This window comes from Pteropus alecto, unplaced genomic scaffold (genome assembly GCF_000325575.1).
Source record: "Pteropus alecto unplaced genomic scaffold, ASM32557v1 scaffold25, whole genome shotgun sequence".
Taxonomy (NCBI): Eukaryota; Metazoa; Chordata; class Mammalia; order Chiroptera; family Pteropodidae; genus Pteropus; species Pteropus alecto.
The window spans coordinates 18,656,122-18,683,561 of NW_006441955.1; the positions used below are offsets into that span (position 1 = coordinate 18,656,122).

The 27,440-nt window shown below is 34.5% G+C and overlaps 2 protein-coding genes and 1 pseudogene across 19 annotated transcripts in view; 2 read left to right on the plus strand and 1 right to left on the minus strand.

Moving 5' to 3' along the window:
- Positions 1–156, minus strand: part of LRRC40 (leucine rich repeat containing 40) — a 41,593-nt gene extending 41,437 nt beyond the window's left edge. The window contains 1 exon segment of the mRNA XM_006919314.3: positions 1–156. This exon segment is cut by the window's left edge and continues 10 nt beyond it. Within this exon segment, the coding sequence (XP_006919376.1) occupies positions 1–107 (107 nt within the window). The 5' untranslated portion in view covers positions 108–156.
- Positions 157–204: 48 nt separating this feature from the next.
- SRSF11 (serine and arginine rich splicing factor 11) overlaps positions 205–27,440 on the plus strand; it is a 40,974-nt gene continuing 13,738 nt past the window's right edge. For 4 of the 18 annotated variants that reach the window (XM_025051886.1, XM_025051893.1, XM_025051894.1 and 1 more), the window contains exons 1-7: positions 205–337; positions 12,814–13,035; positions 18,805–18,938; positions 22,653–22,762; positions 24,847–24,939; positions 25,734–25,783; positions 27,133–27,260. In XM_025051886.1, coding sequence (XP_024907654.1) covers positions 12,836–13,035; positions 18,805–18,938; positions 22,653–22,762; positions 24,847–24,939; positions 25,734–25,783; positions 27,133–27,260 — 715 coding nt within the window. In that variant the 5' untranslated portion in view covers positions 205–337; positions 12,814–12,835. Of the gene's footprint in view, positions 338–12,539; positions 13,036–18,804; positions 18,939–21,486; positions 21,596–22,238; positions 22,356–22,652; positions 22,763–24,846; positions 24,940–25,733; positions 25,784–27,132; positions 27,261–27,440 lie in introns of those variants that run through there. The other 14 variants (XM_025051896.1, XM_025051897.1, XM_025051899.1 and 11 more) reach the window with 9 other exon arrangements.
- On the plus strand, positions 10,500–10,618 carry LOC112485971 (annotated as a pseudogene).

Sequence of the window (27,440 nt, forward strand, 5' to 3'; positions counted from 1 at the left end):
CTGGCTGCCTTTAACAGCCCCTGGGGTACTGAAGCACCGCAGTCTCTCCTTTCAGCTCTGAAACCTGCTTGCGGATTCCGCTCAGCAACTGCCTTCAGGCGCGACATGTTCAAACCCCGGGTCCAGAAGCAGAGCCCGGTGCGTGACGCTTAAAGGCTGCGCCGCTTGAGGCCCCGCCCCTGCCGGGAGCGAGCGGTCGGTAAGCCTGGCCCTGGCTGGGCCTTCACTCCTGGCGGCGCGGCCCGGATGTCGTCACTGTCCGTCCCTGGGGCTGGAGGACAGAGGAGCCCTTCCCGTTGCCGGTGCCGGCCTTGTGTCTTGAAATTACTTCGCTCAAGTAAGTGTGTTTAACCGGCTGAAGAGGGACTTTAGGGTTTATCGTTTGCACTATTCCTGCGACTCCATGCTTCTCTGTGCACCCGCCGTGGCCAGGGTGTCGGGAAAGAATAACCTTCTCTTCCCTCCTCGCCTGGCCTGAACATGGGCCTTTACTAAAACTTGAGACCTGGGCGCGGTCTGCAGCCACTCTGGACCCCAGCCTGTGTTTGTCGATGATGGCAGTGGCGCCAGACCTTCCGTCCAGCGTAGGAAGTAAAACAGATTTCTGTTCTTTGGGCCTGTACTCCGATTCCTAGAATTAGTGCATCTGGCCTGTTGCCTGCCGTATTGAGTTTATAATAGCCCAGCATAGGAGGTAGTCTGAGATGGAAGGGTTGGCAACAGAGAAAGGGAGGAGGGAGGGGGATGCTTAATTATAAATGTTCTTTCTACCAGACAGTTTAGGGAGACAAGCAGAGGCGCAAGCTTTAGTATAGTGAAAACAGCTTGGACTTTGCAGTCTAGGGATGCGAGTTCGAATTCCATCTGCTTCCAAATTCTACAAGCTATGTAACTTTAGGCAGTTTTACTTGATCACTTTTAAAGCTCACTCCTTTTTTTTTTTTTTTTTTTAATTTAGGGATAATTTCTATCATTTTTTTAATTTAGTGGAATGAAGCTTAAGTTTTAAGTCTGAGCTCTTGGTAAGGGACTCCAATTCAGAATAGAAAATGAAAATTTTGTTCACTTAAGTCGGTTTTCCTGGAACGTTAGTTTCTGTCTGAAATGTACAGCTTTTTTCATTTGTTCAGCAAATAAGTAAGAACTCATCATTTTTAATACGACTGGGTGCTAGACTTGTTTTTTGCTTGGTCGTTTTGTTTTAAAAAACATTTACCGGGAAATATCCTCCTAACCCCCCATCAACTTGGCTGGGACTCGGTAGGATATTTGAAAGGTAGGATGACAGATTCTGCAGCACGCATAGTTTTGCGTAGGCCCGGGTTCTGTCTACCTGTAAAATTCGGTTTTTAACCCCCCTCTCGCTATTTTTTTTCTTCTTAGTTTTGTAAAGTCTTTTACACTAAAAGTGAACAGCAGAAAAGTACCAGTAACAGTACCCAGCAAGAAAGAAGTGGGTTTTAAAGCAAAGACCATAGGAGTTTTTGCAAGGTCATTAATGAGGTCCTCCCACCTCAATTATCTTGACAATATTCATTATAGCCACCTTATTGAGCCCTTTCTAAGTACCAGACTCAGCAAAATAACTAATTTTGCTGTTTCTTATTTAGCACAATGACCAGTTTTGTAGATGAAAAAATTGAGGCTAAAAGAAATTAAGAAACTTGCCAAAGTCACAGTTTGTATAAGTGGTATGGCCAGGAATTTGAACCTAGATTTCTCTCCAAAACCTTTCTTATTAGTCATTATGATTTGCCTGGTAGCTTTTATTTCATCATTTTCAACTTGCTTTTATCCTAGAGCCATTTTAAGAGACACTTCAATTGTTTTAGAAGAGATTAATTTATTATAGAAAAACCTTTTTTCTCCTATGTAGGATGTAACAGCCTACCTTTCGAGGATGAATTCCTCAAGTGTAGTTTACAATAGCCACCCCTCCCCCTACAATAAATTCTTCTTTAGTTCAACATTGTTTTAAATAACTTGCAGGGTGTAATTTTTTTCATTTATTGTGCTTCCACTTCAAGTTAAATATTTCATTATTGATGTTTAATTATAGTATTATGTTGAAACATTGTTGCATTCTGTGTAAGAGAAGCATATCCTGTTTCATGGAAAAGTAAAGCAATTGTGAAAAAATCCAAGAGACCATATACTACAGTTATGGTATAAACTAACATATGTAAAAATGTTACTAGTATATATATCTATAATATACTATGTATTGTACCTGTGTAGCAAGTGCAGATTGAGCAAATTGAGGGTGAAATTATTTCCTCGTGCAGTTGGGAAAATTTTATCTCAAGTGATGGGAACCGAAAGCTTATCAACTTGAATTGAGCTTCTTTATGAGAGATTATAGTTATATATAGTTATATTTGTGGGAATTAGCTTCTCATAGTAATTATGTTACTTTAGGAAGAATGCATTACAAACAAAAAACCAAGCCCTTTTTTAGCGTGAGCATTTAAGCTAAAGTATTTTTTTACTTGGATTATTAAAATAATATGAAATGGATGTCTCCTTTGCAAGGACTGGAGACTACTGCATAGCTACCTTTTGAAACATAATTTGTCTAGATATAATTTATTATATTCATTTTATTAAAGTAATGGAAGATTTCTTCCACCTTCTTTGCTAAATAAAAAAGGGGAAAAACTAAAAATATATTGAACCTAGGAATTACATCGCCAAAAATACTGTTTTGTTTCATAAGGGAAAGTAAGGCTATTTTCAAAGTAAAATGGAGCAGCTTTTCTTCACCATTAAAATTTTAATATGACATTTTCACACTTGCCTGTTACATTTAAGAATATTGCTTCATGTTGGATTTTTTTCAAAGCCGAAAGGTTCAATTGATAAAATGGATTTATTGAGGCAAATTTAGAAATTATTGTAAAGGAAAATGCCATTAATTTGTGCAAAATTTTTAAGGACATTTGTTTAAAAAAAAGTTATCAAATGAGCAAAGTGAATTTGCTTTGCAGACATTTCTAGGAAGTTTCTTTTTGTGTACAGTAATAGATTTAGATTTAGCCTACTTTGGATCAGTGTTTTGTTTATCTTTCATCAGAATATTGCCTTATCTGTGAGAACTGTTTTATGATAAAGTTATTTATTGGTAGAACATTTTACTTTTTAACATTGTCATTACTGATTGGAGTTGGTCCTAATAGATATTGCTTATTAAATGTTAAATGTTTTTTAGTTGAATTTTTTACATCCTCTTATACTTATTACTCAAATAAAAATTTCTGTGTTTGTCCTTTACTCCATCAGTTTGCTTTTAAATTATCAAAATCGAGAGTAAAGTTACATCAGACACTGGCTCATCCTGTTTTAAATATTCAACTTGAAAGGTGTTTGTTACTCATGTCTTTTAGTTTCCTTTAAAAATTTAAGTGTTTCATATTTGTTTTTCGATTAGGTCTATAACTGCCAACTTTTAAAAGTGGTCAGTAGAAAACATTCTATATTATTTCTTTGAAGGCAGTGCATATTTTGCATTTTTAGTCATAGTTTCAGATGACTAAAATTGTCGCTTTGAATTGTATTTTGTTGTTGGAGTTCTGTGTGGTAATTTTTTTTCTGATGGAGGCAGTGCATTTTATTTTAGATTACTCATTTCTATATTCTTTGTTCCCTCTGCTCCTTCTTTTTCTTTTGAATCGTGAAATAGTGAGCTTACTCTAGCAGTTTTAATATTTGATTCAAGTGTCGAGTCATATAATTCTATTTTCAATACAAAAGAATTTTAGTCTTCTAGCTTTAGGAAAGTGTCATTTTCATTTTCCTCTTATAAAAAGGCTTTCACATGCTAGTGTTTTTCATGTGAAGTGGAGGAACTAGTTTAAAATTTTTTTTTAAATTCGTAATTCTTTTAGTTTTTGGTTATTTTCTTTTTATTAAAAAAAAGCTGAAACAGTGATCGTAAAGGATTCTTACTTATATCATTAAATAAAAACTCTATGGTATTGTTTATTGGTTTTTCTAGAATCAGCTGAAAATATTACGTAGCATTCTCAGTGATGCTTTCCTCTAATCTTTAATGACAATTTTCTTGGTTTTTCAAGATAAATGTGTTCTGTGACTTAAAGTCTTAATTTTAATGTTAATTGTATAGGTTTTATGAATTCGTTTGCTTTAAAATAGTAAAGCAATACAGAGAGAAAATTGGGACAGCAAACCCTAGAATGTACTTCATAGTATCATTGTCTTTATTTTAAACACATACAAAATCACCACCTAATAAATCTGTTTAAAAATTAGTTTTAGTTTTAATCGAAATACCCTATTTTAAATTTTGACTTTATATCACTCCTGCTAACAGTTTTGTTCTATTGGATTCGGCTTGCAAGTTCGTTTGCTCAATACTTCAAAAGGACATTAAATGATTATACATGGGGAATATTGTTCCATATGAGCAAAGCTCCTCAACAGTTTTAATAAGACAGGTCGTGGTCCCTTAGGTCATTATTTTTATTTTTTGTATCAACTTAAATTGATGAGTGGTGGAGAATGTGAATAATTTGGTAGTTTATTGACAATCACAATTAAATTTTTATTTAACAATTTGATACAGTTTCAAAGTGGAATATTTATACTCAAATTACAATTTAGATAAATGGTAGTTTAACTTTCAGAATCCATCCTCAGTTTTTTCCTACATCATTTTTTTTTTATTATTATTATTCTTTAAAATATCACTCTTAAATTATTTGAAAAATACCATCATTGGTGTGTTGAAATACTAGTGAACATTTGCTACTTGGTTCTTACAATGCAAATCTGTGAACCCAGCTATGCTCCCCATATTTCTAGAGATACATGTTTTGCACTCATCACTCAATTTATCTACAGTTAATGTAGCTTTGATTATTTTTCATCTTTGAGATATTGACCTTTTCGCTTTTCTTTTAACTCCTCATTTCCTAGAAAGTTACCTTTCTACCATCTCTTCCTCTTCCTCAAAGTAATTATTTGATCAATGTCTCCACATGCTTTAGAACAGTATGAGCTAATTGCGGCTTAAAACTAACTTCAGTTCATAGTTTCAAGTGACTAGGGTGGCAAGTAAAGGAAAGAAGCATTGTGGCCTTGAGTGTCCATCAGGAATTTAGATTGTTTCATGTACTTAGTAATATTTTCCTTTTTTTTTTTTTTTAAATCTGTGGTCATTGCATAGTCTGTTGCTCTGACCCATGTCATAATACTTTTAATATTAATCAAGCATATGTGCAGTTGTATCTTTTGAAAATAAGAATAATACTCTTGCTCTAAAAATGTAGAGAAGTAATTAAAGCCTTCCTAGAGTTTTTCATGAAACGTTTGTATTTTATTAGAAAAGGAATGTTTTGTTTAGTCATCCATTGATCTATGCATGTTATTGGTAAAGTGCTGCTTTAGAATCAAAATGAATATGAAAATTTGATATCTGTTGGTATCATGTTTCCATTGTAGCAGCCTCTCAAAGGAAAAAAGGCATCTAATAATAGTATAGTTCACATGTTTACTATCATTTAATGGTTTACAAAGTATTATATTTGACAATAGTGCTCTAAGGTAAGACAAAAATGTTGTTATTATTCATCCATTGAAAAGATGAGGAAGTTGAACACAAACTTTCCTGTAACAGTATACACCATTTGCTGAGTGCCCCTGTGCTGGGCACTGTGTTAAGTGCTTCATATCCACAATATATCTAATCTTAAAAACTTTAAATGATATCATTATCCCCACTTTTTACATAAGGGAATAGAGGTTCACATGGCTAATTATATAGGCAGCACATACTGTAGTAGTTGAGAACATGAGTAGGAGAATGGAATGGGAGACTTCTTGTTACACTCATATAGTTTGAATATTTAACATTTTGCATTTATCAATTCGTAATAAAATTTTAATATGTCACAAATCCCATATTAAAATGTGGAATTTTAAATAAGAAACTCTTCTATGTGTATTAACTTTCCTGATTTATATTTTTCGTGTGAATGATGAAATAGCATTAGTCCAAGGCGCCAGCCTAAAATAGAGTTATGGTATAAAATGGAACCCAGTGGAAGTAGCCATTTGTAGAGTAATGTTTATTTTTTAAGCATTCGTATTATTATTCTCTCATGATCCTCACAACAACGGAGTGAGATAGTCATTATTCGTTTTTCAGAGGAGGAAATTAAAACACAAAGTAATGAGTCAAAGTTCACAGTTATCCTAGTTGGTGATAGATTCCCTCAGTTTGAGTCTGGGCCTGCATTCTTAATCACTGTAGCACCTTTTAAGTGTTGTGAGGTTTAAAAGGCATTTAAAAAGCATTCGGTTCCTGTAGATCCTCTTGTTACTAAGTGAGTACACTTTTTTTTTGACCGGTTTTAAAAGACTCTTTAGAAATAATTTTCTTTTGTTAAGATGAAATTCATTTTAGAGCAATACTCAAAAGATGCAAATGTATAATTCCTTTCTTGGAAAAAAACTAATATTAAAATGCTTGAAGCTATTTACTTCAAAATTTATATAACTCTACTGAATTTTTTTCCACTGGATTTTTCTTTTTTAAGATTGTGAAGCAGTCCCTAAATGGCCTTTTCTCAATTGAGACTCCAAAAGAATCTTATGTGACATGGAGGATAATACTGAGTAGTCTATAGCTGGAGTTTCCCCATCCAAATATTTTTATTGATCCCATTCAGCCAAGAAAGCTAAACAAAGCTGTACAAGTATATAGACTGATTTTGCAAGCATATGCGCTGTAGCTGAGAATCCTGTGGGTATAGATATAGACAATAGTATCTAAATGCTCAAACTTCTACCTTTTTGCTCTATGTTCATCATAAAAATAAAGCTTTGAAAAATGAGTACATGTAGATATTTGCCTACAGTTTCAAGATGTTAACAGACCCTATGCTGTCAGTCTTAAAATATAAATATAGAACCCTTGCTATCGATAGACAATATAGATTAAACAATACAAAATAAGTACTTGGAAATAAATGTATGTAGACTTTTCTTCTGTCTTGGTGTGTTTCCATCCACCTGTTTATCAGTCTCCTAATGTTAACTCATCCGTTAGTTTCTCCCCTTCATTTAGGTGGAAAAGAGGAAATGGGAGAATAGTTTACAATTTTTATTTTAAAATAGATATTCATATTTGTAGAATTGTCTTAAGTTATAGAACTAGAACAGAAATACAATTATCTAATTTGTAGAATCAGAAATACAAATTAAAATAGATCTACGGATAAGTTTTTTAAAAGTTACAGATTTGTAAGCAGCAGTTTATTTCCTAGGTTTTACTTATTGGTTTCTGTAGCTATAAGGAATAAAATATATATCCAAATACTTTGAGAGTTAACTCAATCAAGTTTACCTGTAAATCTAACAACTACATTCCTGTGTTCATTCACCATGCCTTTGTTGAACAGATTATGTGAGGCATTTGTAAAGTTTCTAGCACATTTTCTGACTTTGTTCTAATATAACATTATTGGACTTTAGAAACACAGATTGAAACATTGCTTTTCTTGTCCTCAGAAAGTATATTTGCTAGAGGGAATTATCTGCTAAACAACTAATTTAATAAAAGGCTTGTTGCTTTTTATATTTGCAAAATTGTGTCAATATAGAGGACTCCACCATCTTTTCCATTAATGTGTAAGAAGGTGGCTAACAGTAACAGAAGTGACGTGACCTCTCCAACTGGGAACATGGTGTCCAGTGGGTAGAGTGATAGTACATACTGTGCCTATTCTGTCTTTTAATTGGAGACCTTCTAACTAAATAACATGAGGTTTTTTTTCTTAGAAATGTCTTTACTACAAGTGTCCTCTTTTTTCAGGTTTATTGAGATATAATTGACATATAGCACCATATAATTTTAGGATGTACAGCATAGTGATTTGACTTATATATATCATGAAATGATTACCACAATAACTTTAGTTAACATCCATCATCTCATATAGATACAAAAAAAAAGAAAAAGAAAAAAATTTTCCTTGTGATGAGAACTCAGGATTTACTATTTTGACAACTTTCACATATATCATACAGCAGTTAAATATAGTCATCATGTTGTATATTACCTTGTTCATACTGTTTATCTTATAACTTGTACCTGTTAACCACCTTCCTCCAATTCCCTCTTCCCCCAACCCCCGCCTGTGGTAACTGCAAATCTGATGTCTTTTTCTATGAGTTTGCTTATTTGTTTTTAGATTCCACATATAAGTGAAACCATACAGTATTTGTTTTTCTTCTGTATGACTTATTTCACTTAATGTAATGCCCTGAAGATCCATCCGTGTTGTTGCAAATGACAGGATTGCCTCACTTTTATGGCTGAATAATATTCCATCATATATCACAACTTCTTTATCTATTTATCCATAGATAGACACTTAAGGTTGTTTCCATGTTTTAGCTATTGAAATACTGCTGTGAACATGGGGGTCCAGATATCTTTTTCGACAGTGTTTTCATTCCTTCACATATATTCCCAGAAGTGGGATTGTTGGATCATATGACAGTTCTAGTTTTAATTTTTTGAGGAGCCTCCATACTGTTTTCCATAGTGGCTGTACCAGATTTACAATCTCATCAGCCATGCACAAGGGATCCCATTTTTCCACAGCATTTTTTATCTCTCACCTTTTTGATGCTGGCCATTCTAACAGGTGAGGTGATATCTCATTGTGGTTTTGATTTTCATTTCCCTAAAGATTAGTGATGTTGAGCAATTTTTTTGTGTACTCATTAGCTGTTCATATATCTTCTTTAGACAAATGTCTATTCAGGTCTTTGGTCCATTTTTAATTGAGTTGTATGAGTTCCTTGTATGTATTGGATATTAACCCCTTATCAAACATATGGTTTGCAAATATCTTTTCCCATTTCATAGATTGTCTTTTCATTTAGTTGATGGTTTCCTTTGCTGTGTAGAAGCTTTTAGTTTGATATAGTCCCTCTTGTTTATTTTTGATTTTGTCGTTTGTGTTCTTGTCATATCAAAAAAAAAAAAATTATTGCCAAATCCCATGTCAAGGAGATTTTTTTGTGTATTTTCTTCTAGGAGCTTTATGGTTTCAGGTCTTTCATTTAACTTTAAGTCTTTAATCCATTTTAAGTTAATTTTTGTGGGTAATGTAAAATAAAGATCTAGTTTCATTTTTTAATACAGGAGATATTTAGAAGCTTGAGATTGGCAAGAACTACAGCTTGTTTATTATGACTGTGAGGATTGGTATTGTTTTAGAGAATTTGCTTAAAGCATTATTTTCTAATATTCTTTGACAGACTTTCCTGCCAATATCAACCACCCATTTAAAATTTTTTTAGTAGTAGGGTAGTGGTATTCCTTACCTGTGAGCATTAGGGCCCTATTATGGGGAGACTGTAAGTTATTTTCTGTATTTCAAAAGCCTATCAGAAATCATGCACTATAATGTGCATATATAAGCCAAAAGGACTACATAGGCCAAAATGGCAGGTTACTTTTTGCTTTGGACTAGGAATTGCATTAACCGTTAGTGAGACTGATAGTATTTATCGTTCAAATATATCTGGAAGCCTTCCCTAACATCCCCAAAGATGAGCTGTGACTCTTCCCTGTATATACATCTTTCACTTCACTTCCCATATGATATTGACAGGAAGGATTTCCATATAAGTTTCTCTCTGAAGTATAAACCAGAAAGCATTCATTCGAAAAGAATGGTCTTCCTACTTTTCTTCAAACTTGTTCTTACCCTCAGGACCTTTCTAATCAGCTATTTCATCTGCCAGGATTGTTCCTACCCCAGAAATTCAAATGGCTTGCTTCCTCCTTAAAGTCTCAGCCTTAGATAACACCTTCTCCACCATCTCCCATCCTGGTTTGTTTTCATCACAGCACATTACTCCCTTACATCTTTGTGTTTATTGAAAGTTCGCCATACTAGTCTTGAAGTTTCATGACATCAGGGACATTGCTTATCTTCTCTGCTGTATTCCTAGTGACTAAGAAAATTCTAGACAATAGTAGGTGTGTAATATTTGAAGAAATTTTAGAGTTCTATAATAGCCTCTTGTGATGCTGGGGTTAAAGGAAATAGTCAGCCATGATACCTATCTCCAGATTTTGTACTTCTTATAGTCTTGTTTATTGGGAGCCTAAACAAATCTGAAGTGATTTAAAACTAAGATAGATTGGATATATTTGTTATTTTGCTTTGAAATGTTTATTTGCCTTTAGCTACTTCATTTCTATGGGAAACAAACAATAAAATGCAAGATATTAGTAAATTATTTAACCTATTTGTTAGACATAAGAGGATATTCAAAATTATGATTCAGCTCCTCATTCAGCTCCTGATTGAGATAGGTTCTTAGAAGTGAAGTAAAATTTTCTTAGATCACACTTAATAAATGATAGGGTAGTATTTTAGGCCAGTGTTCTGGCTCTAAGTCCAGTATTTTTTCTAGCTGCTGGATAATTTGAAAATAAAATATTCAAAAATATTCCCGTCTACATTCATGCCACCCCAAGCAAGCCTGATCCCATCTGATCTCAGAAGCTAAGCAGGGTCGGGCCTTGTTAGTACTTGGATGAGAGGCCACCTAGGAAGACTAGGTGCTGTAGCCATAAAAAATAAAAATAAAAAATAAAGGATTGTAAGCTAACAAGGTCCTTGCAGTCTGTGAGGTCAACCAAGGGTTGCCTCACCTAAAATATATGTATATATATTCCTTATTAGAATAAGATTTTTTTCCATGTTGTTTCTCCATATGGAAGCATCATCTATCTGTATGTATGTTCTGAAAGTTATTATACATAAACTGGCTTCTGATGATTTAGAAGATTTTATCACAGAATTATCTTTTTCTTTGGTTTGGATGTGTAATTTTAGTTGTGAAATATGTCAAGCATGCGGAAAAGTGTAGAATAATGTAAAAGACTTCTGTCTACCACAGAGAATAAAAAGATACTAACATTAAAAAAAAAAACAGTCATGCATGAACCCTGCCTTTGTGTTATTGTCCTTTTATTATAGAAAATTGTAGCATGCTTGACACATAGTAGGCACTCCTGATAGGTATTGAACTTGTCAAATGACAAAACTAAAACAATTTTGTAACAAATTTGATGTCCTTTATTCAAGGGAAAGCAATCCATGGATTGGGGAGTACATTGCCCCATAAGCAGTGGAGCACACTTCTCAAGTAATTTTGGGCAAGAGTGAGTTTTATAGGGCATTAGAAGAGACAATGTGGAAACAGCATGATTGGCCAAGAGGTGGGTGATTTCCTTATAAGGTTAGCAGGTCCTATTTTCTAGGGTAAGGTAAGCTAGCTAAAGGTGAGTTGGAGAATTATGATGGGTGTATGTTAGGTTTCCTTGACAGGTATTTCCCGTAAGTGTAGGCTGACATGTTTAGATTTGTGATGTGGACTGTGCCACTAGCATGACCTCCATTTTCTAGATCCTGATATACAAATTAACTATCAAATGGCAAAGAATCTGTAATTGGCAGTTACATATGTCTGATTCAAGTAAGAAAATTAATTACTTGACTTTTTAATATTCACAGATACACATTTATGAGTTACATACAATTAGTTGTAATTTGTAATTTTGCTCTGTTATTAAGGCATATTTATGCATGTGTTTAACACATAGGTCACTATGTGACAGACCTTATGCTAGGTCCTAAACTGACCCAAAAAACTCACAGCTTTGTTCAATAGAACAAATTATATGTATCCTTTGTTGTTGAGAAGAGGAAGCCCTTAACTGCTTACAGAAGTTGTGGAAGTGAAGGAAGGAAGGAAGGTCCTATAGAGGATGGCAGTTAGATAAAAAGGAGGTCATTAATAACTTTATTGCATAAAGGCACAGTGAAATGAAAGATTTTGTCAGGTTTGGGGAACTGCAAATCATAACATTGGATGAAAATAAGATAGTTCAGATGAGGTTGAAAGTAGGCAAAGGTCTTTTTACATAATCAGAAGCTTCAAAATTATTTTAACCAAGAATGTGTATGTAAAGCAAGTTTTTTGGTAGAAATTGCAGATCTTATACTTAGATATATTTAGGTACTTCAAAATATGCTTTTAAAAAGGCAACTTGTAAATAAAATCAGCTTATGAAGCACTAGTAAGTATAACATTAAAATAGATCTTTTTTGAAGACTTTAGTGGTATATTAGTTATAACTTAATGTTACCAAAATGTATGTAAAGATTCAAAAAATGTTATAGTGGTGAGGAGGAAAATCTTGATAGCTAGGTTGGAAATTTCATTAGTAACTGTACAGATCTATAGATAATACTCTATAAGTAAATATCGTGGGCATTTTAATAAGAATAGTTGCCAAAGTGTGCATATGTTTGCAGGGGAATGAATATTGCTTTAAAAAAATTAATGCCTTCCACTTCTGAAAAAAGGAGCAAAAAGAGATGACGCCTCTCACTGTACCACGGTGCCTCGCGGTTCTCTGGCTGCGGGCAAGGCTTGTTGGGCCTGCGCGGGGCGGAGCCGACGGTGACGTGCCCGTGCACCGCAAGGCATTGTGGGAGCTCGGGCCTGCGACTGAGGAGGTGGTTGGAGGCTAGGTGGGGGCGACCGTTTGTGTTCTCGTGGTCTCGAACTCGCGCGCTCTCTTCCCTACCCTCTCCCCCCCCTCCATCCCCCCCACGGCAAGCGGCGGGGCGGAGAAACGGCGGCGGCGGCAGCAGCGGCGGTTGTAACATCGGACACTCTCCTGTCTCCTCTCCGGCGAACCGGTTCCTCTTTCCCCTCCCTTTCACTGTTTGTTGTGTGTTTGATGTGTTAAAGCAGGAGCGAGAACGCGAGCAGCGCCATGAGCAACACTACCGTTGTCCCCAGCACTGCGGGCCCGGGCCCCAGCGGCGGGCCGGGTGGCGGAGGCGGCGGCGGCGGAGGCGGCGGCACCGAGGTAATCCAGGTGACTAATGTCTCCCCGAGCGCTAGCTCTGAGCAGATGCGGACCCTCTTCGGTTTCCTAGGCAAGATCGACGAACTGCGCCTCTTCCCGCCGGAGTGAGTATCGTCCACCATCGCCGTTTTTGCTAACTCCTCCCCAGCCTGGGCCTAACTACACCATTTCCTAGGCCCTTGTCGATGCTTCCTTGGACCAGGTTGCTTTGGCTGGCTGTTGCTTATATTTTTGCAAGTATCTGCATATTAGTCCTGCTAATAGTGCAGAGAGGCAGGGCCAGGGTTTGGAGGATTAGGAGACACTGGTTCTTAATCTCTGGACTTTTATTTCCCTTATATTGTGCCGCCGTGGTCGTTCTTTGGGCACTTAAAGCCAGACAACTGCAGTTTATGTATTTTGTGTATAGGTTAATCTAGTTTTTTAAAGAATCCAGTGTTTCTTTGAGTTCTTGGGAAATTAAAAATTATTCATTCCCATGTTAATTTGGTATTGAATTTTGTAGGCCGTGATTCACTTATTGCTGAGTATTGCTGTTCAGTGATTCTGGCCCAGTTAATACAAGTCAGTTAATATTTTTGACAGACAATGTATTTGGTGAACCTGAATACTGAATTTTTATCACAAAAGTGAGCTATAGCCGAAATGAAGGATTTTCTTTTGTTAAAAAAAAATGTATACATTTATGTTTTACAGTTGTTCTTAGAAGGAATTGTATAGATTGTTAAATTTTTAATTTAGAATGTATGGCTTTTTTTACCCTGTTTCACTTTTATTTTTATCGCAAAAGTATCAAATGAGTGGATTACTGTGAAGAAAAAAATTTAAGTATGAAGTTAAGATAAAATGTGGTAAATTAACGGCCAATAAATTCGGTACCCACTGAGTTTTTTGATGTCACATAAGAACTAAACAGGAAATTGAAATCCTCAAGGAATCCACTGTTTTTGGTGGATGTGATAAATCATTAATCTATGTACATTTGTACACCAAAGTAATTAATAGAATTTGATTATACTGTGGTATTTGTTAAGTATTCCCGTATTTCAACATTTCTTACATAAAATATTTTCAGATGATTCTTACTGTTTTCAGATTGTTGTGTTTTCAATTTTTAGGGGAATATACATGCCCCTAAATTTGCATGAAGTGTGGAATTCTTGGATCGTGTTTTCTTTGTAGTTATTTTGAATGGACATTTGACTTACTTTGATAATGAAGGACATACAGCTTTCATGATATGAATGTGTAGAAATAGATGTTTTGCTGTTACTCAGTCTTTTCGCAACATACTCTTCATTATTAGAAAATTAATAAACAGTAAAATGGTGGAAAATGAGAGTGACACATTTGATTATTGTGATCATGTTATTCAAAGTATTTGAGATACTAGATTTATTTATAAAATAATCATTTCCAGTCCCACAAGTTAAGAATTCTGTTAGAGTTGCTGACTTCACAGTACTTTTTTTATTTCGAAGATGCTCTTTTTATGATTCATTTATAAAAAAAGATGACAGAGGTGTAGGCAGTTTACTGGTTCCTCTTTTACCTTATGCATGGTCAGGATCTTAGAGGGAGTCACTATGGACCAGAGTATGGCTTTTTGCTTTGTAATCTGAGTAGTTTCATAACAACCAGGGTAATTGATGTGCACCAGATAACATGATCTGTTATACTGTGCATTAAGAGGACTGCTTTCCCTGTATTGGAAGAAGGAGATAAAAATTAACACCTTTTTGCTCTTTGACTCCTTCATATGTGTTCCCACATGCACACCATTTTCTCTTCTGAAAATGTACGGAAGTTACACTATAGTGAATGTTATATTACCATAGTGGTCTTCCTGAATTGAATACTTATGTAACGTCTACTTTTGTTTATTTAATGTTGATTTTGTTGCTAATTTTAAGTGACAATAACTAACCTGACCTACACAATTTGGAAATACTTTGTTGGCAATTTCTTTAAGCTTGCTACAATTTTCAACACTGGCTCTCTGGAGATGATGTACTACCCAGTCTTAGTAGTCCAAAAGGGTTCATTTTACTCATAGAATAAGATTGAGTGGCTCAGATTACATAAAATTCTGAATATTATAAACACATTTGCCACTTGATATTTTTCGATATTTTTAATGGGTGTGTGTGTGTGTGTGTTTTGAACCCCAAAAAGCATTATGTCCACCTGGAATTATTCTCCTAGATAAGGCCATGACATGCTTGCTTCCTTTTGTCACTCAAATGTTAGAGAAGCCTTCACATTATCACCCTGTATTAAAAAACAACAACAAAAAACACACAACACCCCTGCTTTTCTGTATTCAACTTAATTACATTGTTTTTCTCTACAGCACCAATCAGTAACTGAAGAGTAAGTTCATCTCTCTTCCTCTTCTAGAATATGAAGACCCTTGGGGTTGTCATTGTAACCGGGGGTGGGGGAGGGGCATTTTAAAAGTACATACATGGCTGAACCCCTGCCTATTTGGGGGATGGGGAGGAATACTGGGATTTGAGATTGTGCCAAACATTTCAGTGACAACTGAAGACCTTCCTCAAGAAGGTTTCTCTCCTTGTTTTATTATTGAATTCATCTATTTCTTAGTTCTTTTAAGCCAAAAATTGCTGGCCTATAATTTCAGCCATTGATAATACTGTCTTTCTGCACAACAGATATTATTCTGACCTCTTCAGTATGACAACCCTATAGTGATTTGAAAGTTTGTCAGTGTTCCTCTTATTTATTGTCTTTTAAAAAGAAAAACAGTTACTTTGATTCTAGTTGTTCCTAAAGTGCATATTGGAAATTCAACATTGTGTCTATTATATACTACATGCTTTATTTTATTTTAGTCCTTACAAATCCAGAGGAAAAATGTATTTTACCTTGTCTCACAGATGGGTGAACCGAAATTCATATAGGTGGTTTTGTAGACCAAAGCCACTCTGCCATTGTCAGACCTAGGATTTGAACCCCAATTTGTGAACCCTTTTACTACTTGATCATGATTTTGATTTAGCAACTTGCGAGTGGAATCTCTTTTACACTTAGGTATTCTTCAGATACTTAATTTTAGTGTGATTTCATAATGAAAAATACAACTGGAGTGTTTATAGGGTAATGATCTCAGTGAAGCATATGTCAAAGTTATGCAGTAACTAAACTGAATAAAAGCACAGTGAGGGAGAGGGCATCTGAGGTCAACAGGGTCAACTTTTTAGGTGAATGGTACCTTTGTTACATACCTGCTATTTTTGGGGAAGGCTTAAGAGATGCCTTTGTTTATAAGCTCAAAATTATCAGTAGCGGTTAGCACACTATTAAGGTAGAAAGTTGAAAGCATGGTATCCATGGCCTAAACCAGAAGCTCTCATATTTTAATGGGCACAGATTTCAATTGTGGATCTTGTTAAGAATCAGAGCCCTCCTATATAGAGGATTCTCAGATTCAGTGGGCATCAGATGGAAAACAAATCTGAATTTTCTATGTACATCTCAGAAGATTCTGAAACAACCCTTAGAGGACATTTAAAGAAACATTAGAAACAACCACCACTCTTAGGTTAAGGCAAAGCATACAGAGCCCACTTTTCCTATCTTGCTCCTTAGCTCATTTCAACTCCCAGCCTCATTTATATTGTCAAAGATAAGGAGTAAAGACTTAACATTTTTAGAAGTGCTACTTGCACAAAATTCTGAGGTATGGAAATTATATTCAGACATCAATTCTCTATTTTACATTAACATGTCTTATTGATAAGTTTTAACTGAGAAAACATAAGAGTATAATTGTGGATTTATAGACCTTTTGAAGTGGCGAGAGATGGATTATCTGCCTTTCTGAGTTGACTTACTGTGACTCTTTTCTCCATGGTTTTTAAATTATTTATCCTTTATCTTTACCTCATCACTTCTTGCAGCTTTGATTATAGCCCAAGTAATAATTGTAGCATTCTTATGACATGAGTGGGTAGAAAAAATAGTAATCATCTTAGATTACCAAGTAAATGAAAATACGTTATGAGCATGTAGGCAGTACTTTATAATTTTTTAAAAAGAATTGTTCATTATGTTTTTATTCTCTTAAGAACTAATATTTGATAGTCACTTTTTTCTTTTGGTCAGATGACAATAGACAGTGACAAATGGTAAGGGTCACTTTTTAAGAAATTTGAGTGCCTACTAAAGTGCATATGTTAGGTGTTAAGACTATAAAATTATAGCATTTAGAGAGCTTTTTCATTTAGTAGTGAAAGTATGAATGTCAGAAATACAAAGTGCTATATAGCTTTGGTACTAAAACTGCTGAAGTGGCATTCATTCCTCTACTCTCGGTGCAACATGGTTAAATTTGAGACCAGTAATACTTAACATTAAAAAACAGCGTCTACATTAAAAAATACTGTATCCTGTCAAAAACATTTAGCAATAAGCCTCTATAACAAGATGACTGAAATTCCATTTGGATATCTTGTCAACTTTGCTTTGAAGCTAGATTAAGCTCTGTGCTTAGTATGGGCAGTGCCTTTAGGTAAAGCTGTAAGTTCTGACGGGTTTGAATTCTCAGGTTATTTAGCTTCATGTTAGTCTTCATAAATAATTTCTTTTCATGTTAGTGCACAAATTAGTAGAACTTTTTTTCAGCAAATACTTCACTGAAATACCTAATGTAACCAAATCTGATGTAAGTACATTTTTATGTATACATAAAGATCTACTTTATTAGAAAAGTTAATAAGCCTCATTCTATATATTACAAGATTTTCTTTTCATTATTGAGTTTCAAGATATAATTCACTTGTTATAATGAAACAATGGTTCTTTACCCTGGGTGCATAAAAAATTATCAGAATTGAAATAAAAGAGGAATCACTTAGTACTTCATTCATCAGAGATCTTGGTGGATCAATAGATAGAATGAATTTTTTTTTTTTTTTTTTGCAGGTGATTCTAATGTACTATGGATGATAGGATTACTACTGCCTTAGGGCGTTGGTTTTTAAATAACATTTAACATTTGGGTTGGGGTTAGAGAGCAACCCCTGCCTTTATTTAACTCATCCCTTTCACTGAAAGTTTTATGGCAGAAATTTAAACCATCCTGTATTAAAAAAGAAGGAAAAGAAACCCTACTCACTAAAGTATCTTACTGTTGCCATAGCTTGCACTTTAGTACTTGTTTTTATTTTACCTAAGAAAGCAATTTGTTGAAGGAAGTAGCTCTTTTGCTAATTGAAATTTTGCAGAATAGTAATACTAGGGGATGGAGTACAGTTCCCTGTGTACTTAATTTTTTTTTTCCCCTGAAAGTGCTCTAAGGGAGAGAGCCCTGATTATTTATAATGCCTAAGAGTTATGCTGTAGGTTAAAAAGGACAAGGCATTTAGTAGGCAGGTCAAGAAAACTCTTTGTCAAATAGATGTACTTTCCCACAGTATTCTTTTGTTTCTGAATTGAAAATTCTTCATGTTTTCTACTCTGAAAAATTAGCCATAATGGAAAGTTTTCTAAGCCAAAACTAATTACTTATTACCTGCATTTAAAAATAGCTGGTATTGGTATTATGAAAAAAAATGTTGACACTTTAGTGGTCTACTGAAACTCTGAGACTAGTTTCAAGCTGTTTTTAACTTGATAAGTTATAAAATTAAACAATGATTGATTGTTTACGTGCAATTTGCTACATGAGTTCAATGAGTAGTACTTTATTTGAAATGTCTGTTTTTTGAACTGGTTAATATATATACAGAAATATATTTTTATCTGCCTGTTTTGCTTTTGGAATGCAAATGTATGATTTATAAATCATTTATGTTTTAGCTGGTATTCTTTTTCTGTTGTTTTATTATTACTATTATTTTATTTTTTAGTGATTCACCTTTGCCAGTCTCATCCCGTGTCTGCTTTGTTAAGTTCCATGATCCGGACTCAGCAGTTGTGGCACAGCATCTGACAAACACTGTATTCGTTGACAGAGCTTTGATAGTCGTACCATATGCAGAAGGTTTGTGCTTTGTTTATCTGTGTGGGCATCCTATGATGACCATCTACCTCAGTATAGTTTTAGAGTGAGTGTTAGTAGCATGTTAAAAATCTAAGCTATTAACATTTTGAAACCCTTGTTATACTGCAGCCCATATTTTTACTTGTTGATTTTTTTAATTCTAAAAATTAGAAATCAGATCTGTTTTTATAAAATAAACATTTTTAAGTTCATTAAAACCATGCTCCTAATTTATAATTCCTTAAGATACATCTACTTAGGTAATTTAATGTTCAGTTTTCTGAAAAAGCCCAAAAGGTGAATGGTTCGCTCCATGCACATTTACACAGAAACCTTCAAATAAATGCATGATATCATTTCTATTTTGAATAAATGATTAGGTTATTTTTATTTCCTTAGTGCTTCCTCTCACTGATAACTTTTAAAATATATCCCACAGTGAATTCCAGTATACCAAGGGTTGCAATGATTTTGATTTGTATGAAAGTTCAAGATTTCCTATAGCTTAGGTGCCAGATGGGCACTGGGTATTTTGTTTTTATGCCAGATTTTCTTGTTCATTCTTGCTATATTTTCTAGAATATCTCTAAATAATAAATTCTTCTCTCTGTTATTTGTGTGTGTGATTTTTGTAGTGGAGAAGGCAAATGCAAAACTCTTCCAGATGACTGAAAAACAGTGGGTCCTCTGCAGCTACAGGGGATTCTAGACATTAACTAAAGGCCAGCAAGCACTCAAGTCCCCCAAGTGTTTTCCTGGTGTAACCATTTGTTAACTACATTTTCTCTCTTTTTACATTTTAGGCTGTTTTAAGTAATTTGACAGAAAAATAATGAGCAGGGTTTTTGGATCTAAAAAAGCCACTGTGACAAGACGGCACTATTTTATTTCCAATTTGTAAAATTTTCTAAGGCGTATTTTATAATTAGTTTGTTCCCAATGTACTGTTAGTTTATTTGCTTTTTGGTAACTATAAATTTTGATCAAAGAAATTGCTGAAATATAAAATTACTGGATTTTAAGTTAATAATTCAACATATATGCTGACCAGAATTTAAATGCTTTCCCTTTTTCCTTAATGAACTGGTCAGTGGAAGCAGAATCTTGATATTGTTAACTTTAGATGCTATTTCAGATCTTTGAATATCAATGTGAACATTTACACCATACCTTGTAAAAGTTGTGAAATGTCTAGTCCTTAAAACTTAGAAAAATTGCCTCTGTGGTTTTCTAAAGAAATTAAATTGCATTCATAGATGGGTTAAAGGCATGCTGTATTATAGTACATCTATCTCGGTGATATTAAAGTGTGTGAGCCCAATTTTAAGATTTTAAAATATATATGCTGATAAACCATTGATTTAGTGTGTTTTGATTAAGCAGTTTCTTTTATATCAGTGTACCTATTGTAGGATGAAACTTATCACCAAGAGAAGAGTTACAGAATTCAAATTTAGGATAAGTAAAATATAGATGATAGTTTTTGGAACAAGGGTCAAATAATGTGAGTAATGTGCAAAACGTTAGTTAGTCTTTAAAGAATTCTTATTGGCTAAGTATTAAGTCCGGAACATGATACAGTATATCATATAACTGGCTTTTATAAATATTTTTAGACCATGATAATTTTTCTGGATTTGTTTTGAAAGTGAAATATTTAGGAGTGTATATAGAATTACAGAAAAACTTAGCTCCAGAATCTGTTTTGTGGTATATTTAACTACTGGTATGGTATGCTGTATTAATGTTATTTTCACTAAATAACTGATGTACTCAATCCCTTTGTCACCATTCACTGTAGTTTAGCTCTTACATGTTGGTGTTGGCTCTTGGTCAGTGTTTTAGAACAATATAGACACAAAGTCTACGGTAAGGAATAGTCTTTATTGGTAAAATTGAGATAGCCAGATTTAGAAGAAACTCTTAATGGATTTGGGGGTTATTTAGGTTCCTTGGTTAATGTTTGTTTCTTTTGTCTGTTTCTTTTTCTTTCATTTCTACACATTCATGCAGTATTTCATGGTTCTATCAAAGCAGCAGTAAAAAAAATTCTCTTGACGCATGAAAATTAACTGGTGAGGGGCCTCATTGCTATTTTTAAATTGTAGTTTTATTTTTAAATAGTCTTTTTTAAATCAGAGGATCAGATGCATGACTTTTTTTTAATGGATGCAGATCTTCTATCAGGTGTCTCACAATTAATTCAAGAGGATTTAGTGTGCCAGAATGTTGCAAATGCACTAATTTGAGTAAGATGTTGGTATTTAATATTATCCTCTTGAGACATAATTTTGCATGCAAGATTATCCCATAATCTTTGTAGGTTTGTTAATATTGATGCATTAATGCCCTATATCTAAATGATCTTCTCCCTCCCCCTCCCTCCATAACTCTTGGTATCTAAATTGATGACAGCTCTGACACAAGCAAGATAACAGTGCTGTGTAGTATACATTTGTTTATATTATCGGCACTTCTCAGTATAGGTGGAAGGAACCATTACCTTTATTTAACAGTGGTTTTTCTTTTTTGTTGTTGTGTTTTACAGTTCTTTTCCCTGGTTCAGCCTGAACTATATACCAGGCCCTGCTGAAAATACCACCCAACAGTTTTCTTCTGCAGCTTATCCAGTTTCTCTTAAGTGCCCTGTACATATTGTATGTTTTATGATGAGATGCAGTTTCTTAATATGTATTACAGAAATACTACTGGTATTTGCAAATATGTAGTTTAATTGTATTATTGAACTCTCATTTTGGGGGCTTGGGCACATTAACAGATTAATCTACCTGTATAGGGCTTTTGCTGTTGGATAGAATTTAAATTGTCTGCATAAATATTTGTCTTAGGACCCTTAGATTTTATCTGAATACACAGATTAGGCTTTAAAAACATATATGTCGTTTTTGGCTTTAGGAGTTTGGCTAAGTTAGCTTTTGAACTGACACTATATAGCAGCATTTTTCGGTATGGTTAGCATGGCACATGTTGGAACAGAAAACATTTTACTGTACAGGTAAGGAATGTGCCATGTTGTTTTACCTATTTTCTCCCTCTCACTCCCACACACACATCCTGTGTGTATTCAGAAACCTTCAGAAACATTCGTTTTCAAGAGTCAGCAAAAGCCCTACGCTTGATTCCAACAGAATATTTCCTTTACATACTTTTCTTCTCTTAATTTTTACAAAATTTGTATGGTAGGTGTAAAAGAAAATCATAGTAACTGTACCATATTATTAACCCCTAAATCAAACTTTTTTTGTCTTGTGTATCTTGATTTTTCTGTGTGCTTTATAGTGAAGCAGCCGACACGAGTCGTTGTTCATAAAACAGCTTTTGAAAGTTGAGAGCACACCCCTGGAGAACCGACTGTGCTTGCTTACGTTTGGTTCATGACTTAAAAATCGAGTACAGGTGATGAAATCTTGGCAGTGTTAACAAAAAAGTAGTGTGTATTGTGCTATTTTTTTTTACTCTAGAAACTTAACCATTTGTAGAGAAAAAGGAAACAAATTTTCACACATTGAAGTTTCATTCTCACATAAAGTTAATGATAAATAATCATAGAAATCAAGCTTTATATTTTAGCGAACATAAGTACTTTCAACAAACTCAGGTGGTGTATCAGGGAGACATTTTCTGGGTGTTTTTGTGTGTTTTCTGTCTTGCAAAAGGGTGTGTTCTAACTAACGCAAGGATGTTTCTCTGCAGGAGTTATTCCTGATGAGACTAAGGCTTTGTCTCTGTTGGCACCAGCTAATGCAGTGGCAGGTCTTCTGCCTGGTGGTGGACTCCTGCCTACTCCTAACCCACTTACCCAGGTACTAGTTCTTTTGAATTCTTAAAGCATGGAAAGGAACTCAGAATTGTGGATAAAGCTAAATGTATTTGAACTTTTTAAGTGCTGTTGTGATTCTAATTTACCGAATGGTAGATAGCATATGCATACATTATTGTAAAAGGCTGTATCACAATCATAAATACTAAAGAGAATCTCTTGGAAGTTTACATTTTAAGAACATTTTGAAGACCATAAATATCTTGTATATTGGTTTTGCCACTGACTCGAAATAACCCAGTATAACTGGTGGGAGGAAAGCTCATGGAGCATAAGACTTCTGTTGAATATGCTGTTGAAAATGGTATGTTCATTTGGACCAGGAAAGAAAATGAAGTTGAATTTCAGATTTCTTTCTTTTTTGCCAATGCCTTTTGATGTTTTGCTCTTTCTTGGGGTTTGAATTAAGTAGGTGGCTTGAAATAAAGATGAAGTCTTCATGGAGATGTTTGATATGGGGAAGATGAAATACTCAAGTTGGAGAAAATGTTACTGGGTAATGTTTATAACCCCAACAACACTGAAAAGCATACCATTTTAGAATTAAAAGATTTGTTATATAACATGTATTGTAACCACTCAAAAAGATTGTAACTGCTTAGTGGTTTCGCAGATAAAGTGAATTATGAGCCTGAACTAGAACTACGTAACAACATTCTATTAAATTATTTTGTCTAAATAGTTCAATTAATGTTAAGTGAATTGTGGTATCTTTGAGACTGAGATCGAAAATTCCAAGATTTTTAAGTATGACTGTCACTTAACCCCCATTTTTACTTATAAACCAAGGATGTGGTTATTTTGTAGATAACTTTGATATATCAACTTGTATAAAAACTAAGATGCCATTTTTATATAGCTACTCAGTAAACAACTAAAGAAAGTTTGGTACCTTATATTTATTAAAAATAAAATTTTAGTATAGTGCTTATAGAGATCAAACTGCCTCCAAAGTTACAGGATTTTGCATGATTTGTGTCTTGATTAATTAGAATTATTTTAGGCGGAAGCAAAACCACACAGTAATTTGAACAGGGAAAGTTTAAGGAATTACTAACTAGTAACAGCAGATTACTAGGGGGAATTCCAGGAAATACAGGAATTGCAGACATAGAAAGCAACCATCACTTCCAGAGCTGAGGAAGAACACAAGAAAGAAACCCATTTAAATGAGATTAAGTTCCAGACCTTGTTCAAAAAAGGTGGATAGTAGAGAAGTTTTCTGAGGTGCCACAGAACTTGCTAGGAAGCCCGCCCAAGAAGATGTCTCTAGAACTTAATAAGAGGTAAAGGCCACTGGGTATCCCGCATTGGCACTATAGTAACAATCAGAAAGGGGACCTAGGAACCAAGAAGAGAAACCCTTTTCGTAGTCAGTGTCATTTCAGCTCCTCCTACAAGTAAAGCTTAACATCACGCCAGATGTCGAAGAAATGCTTATGAGAGAGCTCTTCCGTATCGCAGAGCAAGACAAAGAACTGGATTTGGATCTGGGAAGCAATAATTTATAATTGGCACAAGAATATGTTGAAAATTTTTGTATCTTTTTATAAATTCTCATTTTAAGGTTAAATGTGCTGTAATGACAAGTGAAAAATGAGGCTATTGTATATAGCAGGGGTGAGCAAACTAAAGCCCTCGGGCCAAACCACCTATTTTATTTTTATTGGAACACTGCTATGCCCATTTGTTTATGCTTGTTTTCAAGCTACAGTGGCATAGTTGAGTAGTTGCAACAGAGTCCACGTAGCCTACAGACTTTAAATGCATTGTTTGGCCCTTTAAAGCAGGAGTCCCTAACCTCTAGACCACGGACCAGTACCAGTCCGTGGCCTGTTAAGAACTGGGCCGCACAGCAGGAGGTGAGGGGCAGGCAAGCCAGTGAAGCTGTATCTGTATTTGCAGCCGCTCCCCATTGCTAGCATCACCACCTCAACTCCACTTCAGATCATTAGGCATTAAAGATTCTCATAAGAGCACCAGTCTCTGGTGCCAGAAAGGTTGGAGACTGCTGCTTTAGAGGGAAAAGCAATGATATTTTAAATAAACAAATTTTGGAATTCACAGATTGGCGCTGTTCCGTTGGCTGCTTTGGGAGCTCCTACTCTCGATCCTGCCCTTGCTGCACTTGGGCTTCCTGGAGCAAACTTGAACTCTCAGGTATAACTTAATACCCTTCAACTTTGAGCTCATTTTTATAGTTAAAGAATTTATTTTATTCATTAACTAACTTTGCATTTCAAGAGCAGGAGATAACTCATTTCTACAGTGTAGTATTTTTTTCTTATATAAATTTGTTAAAGACATTTCAGAGGTCATTTTATTATTAGCCTCTTGCTTGCTCATTAAAAAATTTCTCACATAGTTGAATGTAGAGCGTAGTTGCACAGGAAGTTAACACGTAAGTATGGTATGGAATCAGAGTAAACAGTCATGAAAGGATGGCGCAGTGTGAGTTCATGATTTGTTTTCCTTTCATTTACTCACTTGGAAATTTGTTTTGTTTCATTGTAATTTGGCTAAACTTTTTCCCGAAGTCCTTTGTTGAAATCTTTTGATTTAGTTTACTGGCTAAGCATTTTAAGTTTCATTTTACATGTTTCTTTAAAGCATTACTGTTCCTTTAAAGTCTTAAAATAAGTAGGATATAATTGTTCTGTAAAATCTAGACTGCTCAGCTTTATTATTTTCATACTTAGTTTGCTAAAACTCCTGGATATACAGAATGATAGCCACTAATATCACTTGTTTCTTTCTTAATTTTCTTTAATGTAGCTGCTAGAAAACGTAATATATCTTTGGCTGACATTATATTGCTTTTGGTCATCATCGTGCCTAGAATATGTTCCTTTTTGTAGATTTGCCAGATTGTCCTAGGATATTTCAGTGTCCTGAAAATTAAAATAGCAATCATTGTTTTATGTATTCTCACTGTTATATTTTTTGTTTTGCAGTCTCTTGCTGCAGATCAGTTGCTGAAGCTTATGAGTACTGTTGATCCCAAGTAAGGATTTGTTCTGTGTCTCCATTGGTGATATAGGCATAGTTAGTATATGAATATCTAGAGAACAGTTATTTTGTAGATAGCTAAAAAGAAATCAAGTTCAAGGCATAAAATTTGATTTTCTTGAAACAAGGAAAAAAATCAGTGATATGCCCATCTATAAAAGGTTTTGGTGTAATTTGAGTCTTTGCAAAGTAATTATAAAAAAACATACCAGGAGACAGGAGTTAGTTGATTCATTTAAACTACATATGTTGAATACCTACTATAAACTTGTATCTTTTTAGCATATACTCTAGTCAGGAAGGGAGACATTTAAATATAGTAAAGTGTGTGCATCCAACTAGGGGAAGTACAGAGGTGTCATGGAAACTTATAACAAGGAGAACTTAGTATGAAGATCAGAGAAGCTGAACCCTAGGTGATGACGAGGAGGGGAACAGAAGTGAAAGACACTATCCTAGAGGAAAGGAGGAGCATATATCACAATGGGATGACTTCTTTGAGGTGCTTTGAAAAGTTCTCATGTTGAAACTTACATTTCCTCCTTGGTGTGTATATATAATAGTCATGAGGTATTATAATTGGTAATTCCTTGGTATTTGAAATTTGAACTGAATCCTTTTTCATTGGTGAAAGTCACTATAAGTGGAAGATCATGGGAAGAGGGAGGACAGAATCATTTGACTATAATAATTAGTGGACTTTTTTTTTAAATTATCAGCTAAAATCTAACCATATACATATCACCCAGCTTATAAAATAAAATATCAGTACAGTTAATTCTCTGTGTACCCATTTTAGTCTACATTTCTCCCCACAAATAACTACTATCCTTAATTTGGTGTCTTAATTTTTTTCACATCTATAAAACCCTAAAGACGGCGTATCTTTTAGTCTTTCTAGTCAGGAATTTCCTGAGTAACTTCTGTGTGCCAATGGCCTCTGCCTCATTTTCCTCCCATCTGTAAACTTAAAGCTCTTTCTCAACAGAATGATGATGTAGAAGGTTTTTAAATCGTGAAGGAAAACTCTCTTAATCAAAAATCTTTAGCATTATTATATTCACATGTACTAGCATTTCTCAAAATGTGTTTATAGAAAGTTAATGGATGTTCAGCAAAATTTAATAGGTATATATCTTATTTCATGTAGTCGAGTCTAAAATGCAGATGCCATTGTAAATATTAAAAAGGTATTGTACTATAAATGGCTTTACCAAAATAATGGAATCTTCCCCCTTTTAAAGGAATATCTTACTGAAATGATGTTATATGAAACATTTATATATTGAAATGCTGTTACACACTTTTAAATATTTCAGACTTCAATTCTTGGTTCTGTTTCAGGTTGAATCATGTAGCTGCCGGTCTTGTTTCACCAAGTCTGAAATCAGATACTTCTAGTAAAGAAATAGAGGAAGCCATGAAGAGAGTACGAGAAGCACAGTCCTTAATTTCTGCTGCCATAGAACCAGGTAAAATAGGTTTATACACTTGTGTTGAATCTTGAACTATATGTTGGCAAAACTGATTGCGTAAGTTTGGAAATTTGTTGACTAATACTCTAATAATGTTTTAATTCTCCAAATCTGATAAAATTCTTGTAGTGGAGTGATTTTCAGTGTAGGGATCTCGGAGGTGAGTGGGGAGTTGTC